General features: G+C 44.2%; 1 protein-coding gene across 1 annotated transcript in view; it reads right to left on the reverse strand.

The window, feature by feature from the left end:
- The window catches only part of LOC103080927 (zinc finger protein 793), an 11,790-nt gene extending 817 nt beyond the window's left edge, over positions 1-10,973 (reverse strand). The window contains exons 1-4 of the mRNA XM_007471103.1: positions 10,959-10,973; positions 4,028-4,154; positions 3,414-3,509; positions 8-197 (exon numbers count right to left, since the gene is read on the reverse strand). Coding sequence (XP_007471165.1) covers positions 8-197; positions 3,414-3,509; positions 4,028-4,154; positions 10,959-10,973 — 428 coding nt within the window. The remainder of the gene's footprint in view (positions 1-7; positions 198-3,413; positions 3,510-4,027; positions 4,155-10,958) is intronic.
- Positions 10,974-11,318: the final 345 nt, after the last annotated feature.

An 11,318-nucleotide genomic window follows, 5' to 3' on the forward strand; every position in this document is an offset into this window, starting at 1 on the left:
ACTCTTTCCACAAGAGTCCCAGTTATTAGGGTTTTGAATTGAAGGAAAAAGATCAGTGCTCAGATGTGATATTTTCCCAAACTTATTACATTCATGGCTTCTTTCCTTGGGCAACGTTTTCTTGCTGATGAATGTACCTTGCCTCAAAAGCATGTCTTGCCGTCCTTTCTTCTGGACATTACCTTGCCAAATGTTTTCTGGAGAAGGTACAGCAAACCTTTCCTTATGAATCTGTTATTATGACCTGGAATAAAACTATTTGAGAAATGCCCTAAAAATTTAAAGGGTGCACAGTATATGAATAGAGAGCATGAATCAAAACTAAAGGCACCAATGCAGGGAAAAGTATTATACGAGTGTAGAAGATTCAGAAACTGGCACAAATGTAATGAAACATGTCATAGATGATAGAGAGAAATAATTTTGAAGATGAGAAGATATTATAGAGCAGTGGTTGGCAAACACGTTCTTAAAGGACCAGCAACTAGTTTAGGCTTTGTGGGATATATGGTCTCGGTCACAATTACTTAACTCTCCCATTGTATGGTGAGAACACAGCCAGTATGTAAATGTAAGGAGGGTGCAGCTGTGTTCCAATAAAACTTTATGCACAAAATTAGGTGGCTGACCTATAGGCCAAAGTTTGCTGATCCCTGTTACAGAGGAAAGGGGTTTAAATGTCATAAAGCACCTTGTTACCCAATGCATGGTTCTCAATGGTCAGCATCAGCCTCATCTGGGAACTGATATGTAGGCAGATATGCAGAATCTTGGGCCCCACCCCCAAACCTACAGAATCAGAATCTGTATTTTAACAAGTTGCCCAGATGCTTCGTTATCATATTAAGAGTTTGACAAGCACTGTTACAGCAGTCAGAGAGCTTATGTTGAGCTAGTTAGTAATAATATAAACGGCAAGGGCTCTAAGATGAGCTAGATAAAAGAAGGAATCAACGAAGCTAACTAGAATTTAAAGTAGGAGCTCTTAACTTGGTATACAGAAATCTGTTCTAACTACAACTGAGCATTTCCTTTGATTATGAATGTGAACAACAAAACAGAGTAGTATTAGCTCCTGTAACTGTCCTAGTTTGTGAATAAGGTATTTTCACGTCACACTATAGTTGTCACAGATTTCTCAAAATATGTTTACAATCATCTCTACTTTGAGATCATGACAATTATTTGACCTGATGGGAGATCTCATAATTTAATATATAAATAAGGAAGTATATCTACTATTATCATTAATATCATTAACATCATTAATGTTTTGATATTGCATTTTCTAACTTTATTTTAGTAATTACTGTATTTTAGTAATTTGTATGTCATGTAATCTTATGGGTTTTATTTTTTTTTAATATTTAAAAAAGGGGTCTATTAGGCTTCACCAGAATGGTTAAGAGTTTCATGGCACAAAAATGATTAAGAACCCCTAACTAAAGACATTCAGGCATGAGGTAATTTGGGTCCAATTTTAGGAGATGTCAGTGGGAAATGAAAAGTAGACAGGAAGATGTAAAGTAATTTCCCAAAGGAAAACCAACAAAACTAGCACATAAGCATAGAACAATTAGGGTGACAGAGACAGAAGCTTCAAAATGAGCTCATGGTAGCAAAACTCTGGAATGAAAAGTAAGGTGAGGTATATATATGCATGCACTTGTGTGCATGTGGGGTGGAGGGGAGGTAGCAAGTAAAAAAGAGGATGACTTCAGTTCTTGCTCGACAAAAAACAGGGATAAGTGGACATAACTGAGGAGATGATCCAGACTGGTGAAATGGGGGGTAGGGGAGCCTAGGTGGTACAAGGCGGACAAAAGGTGGCAAAATGTCAAAGAGGCCGGTTGTGAGCATCATATGGTCTCAGAACGGATGACTTCTTTAGGGAGTTTCACCATTGAGAAGAGAATCAAGTTTGGAAAACAGAAAATGCAGTAGTCCCTTGGAAGGAAAAGGCTGGGCTGCAGCCAGGGAAATAGAGGATACAGAGAACTTAGAAAGGAGGGCTGACTGGATACTATTTTTGGGCAGTTATTATATAAAATTCTTGAACGAGGGAAAAGAAAAGCAGTTGATAGCCAGGTTACAATGGTTTCAGGAAGGTTGACGAGCAATTTCATGAAGCAAAATACACCTCAGAGGGCACCAGAGTGTGATGGTTAAGAATACTGGTTCTAGGGACTTCCCTGGCAGTCCAGTGGTTAAGACTCTGCACTTTCACTGCAGGGGGAGTGGGTTCGATCCCTGGTCGGGGAACTAAGATCCCACATGCCGCACGGCATGGCCAAAAAATTACAAAAAAAGAATACTGGTTCTACAGCCTGACCACCTGGGTTCAAATCCCCATTTGGTCCCTTACTTTGTTATATGTTCTTAGACAAGTTTCTTAACCTGTGATTGTTTGCTCATTTGTAAATGGGGGAATAAAGGCTGGTAATAAGCACCTCACAGGTATTGTAAGGGTTGAATGAGTTGATATATGTAAAGGACTGAGAACAGACCTGGCACAAAGTGAGCACACACTGAGTGTTGGCCAGAAATTCTAATGCTATTGCGGCTACTACTACAACCAGTGAAAGCTGGATGGTGGTAATCTCAAAGACATTATTTTGGGGAGAAGCATGAAATGACTTGAATGTTTTTGGGGTTTATATAATATTTAATTCAATCATGTGATTATAACACTAAGTACAAATGGCATAAAGAGATCCAGAAACAGATGGCACTGACTGCACTGACTCTTCTTGCTAAACTCATGACTCTATTGGAGAAGCAGAAGTCCAGAGGCATTCTAAAGAGTAGGTTACCAACACTCAGGATACCAGGGATTATTGTCGAGATATTTTATAGAGCTGATGGGAGAGGGGCAGTTATTCTGAAAATTAAATAGAAGTGGTTAAGACAGACCAAACTCAGGGGTCTCCTTCACTACCCAACTGTCCCTGTTCACTTCCTGGAATTCACTGCTTCCTCGTCTTCGACTTAGGAAATTAAGGGACTCAGGGATAACTTAAGCGATTAAGGAAAAGATAGGAAGTGAGACTCTGAGTATGGCAGGCAGGTCTGGGGCATTTTACCCCAAAACTGTTAGAATAGAGAATAGGAAGGAATCAGCAAGAACAAGAGAATCACAGAAGCTTATTTGTAAGAATGTCTGAATGTGAAAGAGAAAGTGTACTGATAACCTCAAGAGAGAGGCCAAGGATTCTGGAGAAAAGGAGATGGAGCAAGCACACAGGGAGGTGGGATGCATGGAGGCTGAAGGGTCACCAAGAAGGCTGAAGCTCTCAGAGAAATGTCTCCAGCGGCTTTCAAAGCTCTAAGCATTTTAAAAGCTGGACCCTGAACAAAATCCCAAAGGTGCGAGCCTCCCTTAGTACGTCCTTTGTTGGATTTATCATACTTACCCCGACAGTGGCAGCCCGAGCATGATGCCTCACAAATCCATGGTGCCTCTTCCTGCTCCAGCCTGAGGATCACATATGGTTTGGTGCCTTCATAACCTGTTCCGGGGAAATGATCCAGGCCTTGGACTGAGCTTCTTGGTCTTCTCAGGCAGCATTAAAGGCTACACAACAGACACTGTACTTGGGAGGAGACTGTACACACACTTTGTCCAGAACTCAAAAGGAAGTACTAATCCACGACCACTGAAACTCAAGCCAAGCTCACTGAAGCACACAGTATAAGGGTTAGGAATACACACTGTGCAGCCAGACTGTTGGGGTTCAAATCCCACTCTGGCTCTGCTATGTACTGCATGGGTGACACTGGGCAAGTTACTTCACCTTCTCTGCCTCAGTTCCCAAATGTGTAAAATAGTGGTACTAACAGTACCTACCTCCTAAGGCTCTTATGAGGATTACATGAGTTAATATTTTAAAAGTGGCTAAAATAGTGTCTGAGACATGGAAAGTATTTGGTACTTCAGAGGTTCTAGGTACTTCAGTTACTTTTAGCCACTGAAAAAGGAAAGGTGGTCATTCAAGCATAATCTAGATTGTGGCAGAGCTGTTCTTACCCACTGAGACGAGGTTGCTGTAGGTCTCCAGCATCACATCCCGGTATAGGGCCCTCTGAGCAGGATTCAGCCTGTGCCACTCCTCTTGAGTGAAGCCCACGACCACATCCTTGAATGACACAGGTCTCTGCTGAAGATGAAATGACATTGAGTCATGTGGGGAAAGTGTAGGCAGAGGTGGATGGTTCTGATTTTTTATAATGTTCATAGGTCAGAGATTTATCTAGGATGCCTTTTATATTCCTGGCTTTGGACTATATATGATGGGATTGGAAGCCACTGTCATTTATATTTGGGTCAACACATATTGACTGAAGACTGTGTCTGACCCAGTCCTGGTTGCTGGGGACACAGTCATGGGTGGCACCTGACCTCAAGGAGCTCACAGCCTGGCAGGGAGAGCAATATGTAAGGCCCTCAGGGTGAAAGGGTAAGAGCTGTGACAGCAGGACATCTGGGCTATGGCATGCAGAGAAGTGAATGGTCCACTAAAATTATCAGGGTCTAGTTAGGCTTCAGAGCTAAGGGATATGTGCAGCTGAATCTTCTCTGCAGAGATGGAAAAACTGCCTTCCTTGCAGAGGGAGCAGCACGGGGGCGAAACAGTGATTTTAAGGATGGCAAGTCACTCAGTTACAGGAGAGAGTACAGAGGCCTGTGAGTGATGAAATGATGGACTTTAAGACAATGAGAAATCTATCAAAGGAGTGAGGTGTGTAGAAAGCACATTCAAGAAGGCATGTGGTGAGCTTCTTACATTCCGTGTCAAGCTGTACAATGGTAACTCTAAGCAGACTGTGAAAAGTTAAGAGGGACATTGTTCCCTAGAGTAATCACTAAAAGTGCAAAGAGGCGTACTGAAGTAAATAAAATTCTAAAAACTATTCAGTTAATCCGCACAAAAACACACACACAAGAGAAAAGAAACAAAGCAAAAGCAGATGGGACAAATAGAAAACTAAATGCTAAAAAGATATAGATCCAATCCTACCAATAATTATATTAAACTATATTAAATTATAAGGTTATTTAATACATGATTAAACACTCCAAAAAGAGTGTTTAATCATGTAAACACTCTTTACCTGATTACATGGAGTGTAATCTAACACTCCAAAGAGATTGTTAGACTGGATAAAAAAGTAATACTGCCGGGCTTCCCTGGTGGCACAGTGGTTGAGAGTCCGCCTGCTGGTGCAGGGGACACGGGTTCGTGTCCCAGTCCGGGAAGATCCCACATACCACGGACCAGCTGGGCCCATGAGCCATGGCCGCTAAGCCTGCGCGTCCGGAGCCTGTTCTCCGCAACGGGAGAGGCCACGGCAGTGAGAGGCCTGCGTACCACAAAAAAAAAAAAAAAAAAAAAAACTGCCTGTACAACATGGTGACTACAGTTAATAATACTGTACCGTAGACTTGAAATTCGCCAAAAGAGTAGATCTTGTGCTCTCACCAAAAAAAAAAAAAAAAAAAGTAATACTGCCTACAAGAGATACAGAACTCACAGATAGTTTGAAAGTGAATGGATGGAAAAAGAAATGTGGTGGGTGACCTGGAGCGAGAAGAAAGGAAAGACTGTACTAACCTAGGTGGAAGATGATGCTCACAAGTAAGATGGAAACAGTGAGATAGAGAAGGACCAATGTAAAGAAGAGCAGAACCTGTACCTTAACTGGCTGTGGGGTGTGAAGAAGGTGTAAGGGTAACACCCTTACCTTTGTGGTATCTCAAAGGCAACTGGGTGACACTGGTCACCAATCTCAACTGCAGCTGAGAAAAACTGCAAAAGTAAAGAGGACGTGGTGTGTTAGGGGACACAAAGGGGGAGACACTCGGCAGGCAGCAGGATGGACATGAGTCATGTCAGGAACAAGAACAGGAACGGAGCTAAAGCTGTGTGAGCCATCAGCACAGAAGTGGTAGCTAAAGTTGTCACACAGTGTGGTCTCTCTCAGCAAGGAGACAGGATGAGCAGAGTACTCAGGCCAGAGCCCCAGGGAACACTAAAACACAAGAGGCCAATGGCAGAAGAGTCCAGCTGGAGACCCAGAGGAGGAAGTTTGGAAAGGAGGCTCCACAGCCTGGCAAGCCTCAGATTACACTGTCCAGGCAGTCAGTCCTCTGGTTTAGGGCACAGAGAACAAATTCTCCAAAGAGCCCAGTGCCCCGGAACCAGATAGCTGCTGAAAGACCCACAGGTACTAACCTAAGAAGGCATCTGTGATATTGTGATATATTAAGAAATATAGGGCTTCCCTGGTGGCGCAGTAGTTAAGAATCTGCCTGCCAACAATGCAGGGGACACAGGTTTGAGCCCTGGTCCAGGAAGATCCCACATGTCGCGGAGCAACTAAGCCCATGCACCACAACTACTGCGCCTGTGCTCTAGAGCCCATGAGCCACAACTACTGAGCCTACGTGGTGCAACTACTGAAGCCCCCATGCTCTAGAGCCTGTGCTCCGCAAAAGAAGCCACCACAATGAGAAGCCTGTGCACCGCAACGAAGAGTAGCCCCCGCTGGCCACAACTAGAGAAAAGCCTGTGCGCAGCAATGAAGACCCAACTCAGCCAAAAATAATAAACAAATTTTTAAAAAAAGTTTTATATATATATATATATATATATATATATATATATTTGATCTTCTTGCCTGATTCCTGGCACAGAGCTTCTTAAACCTTTGTAACTTCCAGAGCAACAGAAGTAATAACAGGAGTGTCTTTTATTAGTAGTAACAAGCCCGTGTCAATCATCTCAGAGTTTATACTAATGATATAACTCTTTGAGGATGGGGGCTGGTTGCCAGAGGAACCACCCAGGTATTAGATGGTTGGAACCTGTAGCCATACACCGCCCAGTCTCTGGGGAGGGGAGAGGGATTTGAGATTGAGCTAATCACCAAAGGCCAATAATTTAATCAATTATGCCTAAATAATGGAATCTCCATAAAAACCCTGGAGAGCTTCCAGGTTCGTGAACACAGCCAGGAGGGTGTGCACCCCAAACTCCATGGGGACAGAAGCTCCTGTGTTCAGGGCCCTTCTGTACCTTGCCCTACGTACCTCTTTATCTGGTTGTTCATTTGTATCCTCTATAATATCCTTTATAATAAACCTGTAATAGTAAGTAAAGTGTTTCCCTGAGTTCTATGAGTTATAGCAAATTATCAAAACTGAGGAGGGGGTCATGGGAACCCCCAATTTATAGCTGGCTACTCAGAAGTTCAGGTGACCACCTGGGATATCAAATAAGCATCTGAAGTGGGAGGCAGTCTTGGAAGACTGACCCCCTAACTTGTAGGGTCTGCATAGAATTGGAGAATTGCTTGGTGTGGGGAAAAAACTTCTACTCCTGTGAGTAAACAGTTTTTTCTTTAGTACCTATTATCTCCAAGTGACTGTACAGTAGAGAATTTAACCTTGCCCAAGGAGAGGTCTGACCTTTGCCCTCAGTTCCTAGAAGTTAATCTCTGAGCCCCTGTAACATCCTCCTAGATAAGTGTCTCTGTTTACCTGGGGGCCTTGGGCCACACCAGATAGTCTAACAACATGATTTCTGGGGGAAGCTTTGGCTCACAGACATCCATCAGCTCAACCTCCAGAAGGGCTGGAAACTGAAGTCAGCAGTCAGTCACGTCTACTTTACCAACCCCCAAAGAAAACTCTGGACACCAAGGCTTAGGTGAGCTTCCCTGGTTGGCAATACTCTGTATTGCCACACATGGTTGCTGAGAGAATTTTGCACTGTCCACACTCACCGGGAGAGGACACATGGAAGTCCTGTGTGTGGAACTCTCCTGGACTCTGCCCCAAGTGTCTCTTTTCTCGGCTGATTCTAATCTGTATACGTCTGCTGTAATGGACCCTAACTGTGAATATAACATTCTGTGAGTCTTCCTAGCGAATTATCAAACCCGAGGGTGGTCTTGGGAACCTCCAAACTTACAGCTGCCATCAGAAGTGAGGGTGGTTTTGTGGACTGCTGTCCACAGCTTTACAGTCACTGACAGACGCAAGAGGCAATGGAGCAGATCAGTTAAAAGCATGAACTTTGGGGCAGGACTGCTCGAGTTCAAATACAGGCTCAGCCACTAAATGAGCGACCCTGGGAAAGCTCTTTAACCTCTCTGTGCCTCAGTTTTCTCATCTGTTAAATGGAGATAATAATAGTGTATGTCTCTTAGTTATTATATTATGAGGTTTAAATGAGTTAACACATGTAAAGCCTTTATAAACTGTGCCTGGCATATGACAGCACAATATAAAAGTACCTATCTTAAGTAGAAAAAGATTGTATATCATTATTTAAAAATCTGTTAAGAAAGGGAAAACAATTCTAAAGGACAGAAAAAAAGGTGTAGGGGGGACACCAGGACCTGTGCCTGGGTGTCAGTGGGGTGGAGAGCCCTAGTGCACCGCACAGTGCCAGTGGCACTGGCCCACTGTTTCTGGGAGTGGCCGGAGGGAAGAAGCATTGATAGGGCCCCACAGAGGTGAAAGGGCTGAGAGCAGCCACTCTCCACTCTCAGGAGGCTGTAGGTTTCCTTGAAGAATACTGGGTCCTAAGGTGGTGAGACAGGAAGGGGGCAGGGCACAACCTTTAAAAGAATGACAGCCATTGAGGACACGACATAAACTGGTTAGAACCAACTAGGTCCAAGATGGTGGATGACTGACTTCCACTAGACCTTGAGTCTCAGTATACCTCAGTATATGCTTATTGTAATACATCAGCAAGCTAAATGACACACCCATAGGTGTAATTAACAATTCCAAGGTGGACCATAAAAGGCCAAAAAGTGGGTGGTGGCCCAATTCCTGGTAATCTCTGCCCCTCCCCTAGAATAGTTGGAATAATCCTCCCACTTACCAGCCCATGAGATTACCCACCCCTATAAAAACTGACAGCCCCTGTACATACCCTGGCGCTTCTCACCTTCTGAGATGGCCCACACTCTGTCTGTGAGGTGTGTTTCTCCCTGAATAAACCTCCTTTCACTTTACTGTGGCTTGCTTTTGAATTCTTTCCTGCGCGAAGCCAAGAACCCACACTTGGCGGCCGTCCCAGGGACTCATCTGAGACCTGGGATGTGACCACACTCTCGTACCCCACTCTTTTTTCCTGCAACAGTAGCACTTGAGTAGTGGCCCAGGCAGATGGATCTGAAGGCAGGGCCAAAACCAGGGTGGAGGCCATGGAAGCTGGTACGTGAGACCCTAAGACCCACACAAAGGAGGTACCAACTAGACTCCCTCTCTGATGCCAGAACAATGTACTGTGGTAGTGTGTGAGCAGCAGTCAGGCTTCATCACAGAGCACAGGACCTGGCTCAGTGACAGGTTCTGGGCAGTATTTCCCAAAAAGAGCTAACTGGAATGGGATGGGATGGGGTGGAGCGGGATAGGATAGGATGAAACAGAATGGGAGGCAATAGAACAGAGCAAAGCAGAAAAGACGTAATCCTGCACCTAAAAGGCCCTATGCCTTTTTCACCAAACACAGGGATGAAGAGGAGAGAGATGGAAGAAACACTGAGGCTGTAAAATCAGCAAGACTTGGTGACTGGGTGTGAGAGGTGGAAGGTGGGGAGAAGCCAAGGGAAAATCTCAGGGTCTTGGCTTGCCTGGTGGGATGGTACCATCTCCTGAGATGAGAAACAGGGAAGAGGAGACAGAAATCAAGAGTTCAACTTTGTACACACTAAATCTGAAGGGCTCTGGGGCAGCCAGGTGCAGATGTTGGGCAAAGGGGTCTGAAGTTCTCAGAGGAGGCCTCAGCTTAGGCATGGATGTGGGAGTCACTTGCAGACGCACCAGCATCAACCTAAGAGTGGATGAAACCACCCCCAGAGGCCCCAGAGCACAAACCCACAGGAACATCAATGTCTAAGACACTTCTTAAAAAAGAAGTGCCCTGAAAAGCTAGTTTTCTCTTGGAAATAACAATACCCTTCTTCCTTACGGCCAATGCCAAGTCATGGGCTGTGTTTGCCTTTTTGCTGGGCTACCAGGAAGTCCACAGTTGACTCTCACTGGACTCTCCCCTTGTACATCTGTATTCCAACAAAGAATGTTCCTTGCATCATTGCTTAAAATATCAAATTTGGAAACTACTGAAATGTCCATAATATGGTGGATGGGTTAAGTATTCCATGCATATGATGGAGCATTATGTACGTCATTAAAAAAAAAAAAAGGCATGGTTCTTAGTACTAATATGGTACAATCTCTAGGATATTTTAATTGGGAAAAAAGGGTAGAGTAGTTTGTATAATAAGTATCTGGCCATTGTGTCTATGTGTATGGAGAGGCTGTGGTATTCCACCCAAATCTCCCTGCAGTACCGAGGTACTTCTCCCAGCTGCTAGGAGATGGCTGGCTGTTGCCTACGTGAAACCTTTAGAGAATTTCCCTTGGCCAAAGGGAGCGACCCACCCAAGGTTATGTCCCCTCCCTGGGGCAGCCTACAACCAATGACTGGTTGATTTCAGAATACAAAGGCCTCCTTGCCTCCATTCAGGACAACATTGAGGACCATCCCAGCTCCACAGCACCTTATAACATCAGCTGATGCCTCTGTTCAACAACTCCCTCTGCCCACCTTGCTTCCTTCACTGACTTACAGGTATCCCAAGAGCCTCCCTAGTAAACCTTCTGTGTGCAAATTTCCATCCCCAAGTTTGTTTTCTTGAGAACCCAGCCTATGACAAAGCATATGTGGTTGAAATGCATATATTTTTTTCTAGAACAGTTTCCCCAAGAAGGGATAGTAGGCTCATTTTGTTTGTTTTTTGGCCGCGCCGTGCGGCATGTGGGATCTTAGTTCCCCAACCAGGGATCGAACCCGCACCCCCTGCATTGGAAGCACGGAGTCTTAACCACTGGACCGTCAAGGAAGTCCCGAAAGTTGGCTCGTTAATGTCACACTTACCTGGTACTCAATCATTTTCTGTTGTTCTTGGAAAAAGATCTGCGGCCTGTGAAGATAGAGATGGTGGGGTGGAGAGGAGGATGGAGAAAGAGAACAGAGCTGTAAGGGACCAGGCTTGTTTTAGAACTTGCAAATTCCCTGTAAATCTTGGACAAAAACCCATCCTTTAGACCACTGGGGTAGAAGAAAAAAATGTTGCCATTCAATTCAGAATGTGGATGCACAGAAGAGACTTACCAGGAAACGAAAGTTGTTACCAAGTAAGAACTGAAAACTATTAAAAAACAAAATCCTTAAAACTTAAATAACTGGCCCCAAGTATTTTCTGGAAAAGGGGCTTCTATATCTGTAATGAAAATA

The sequence above is a fragment of the Lipotes vexillifer genome, unplaced genomic scaffold, assembly GCF_000442215.2.
Source record: "Lipotes vexillifer unplaced genomic scaffold, Lipotes_vexillifer_v1.1 scaffold182, whole genome shotgun sequence".
NCBI classification, from domain to species: Eukaryota; Metazoa; Chordata; class Mammalia; order Artiodactyla; family Lipotidae; genus Lipotes; species Lipotes vexillifer.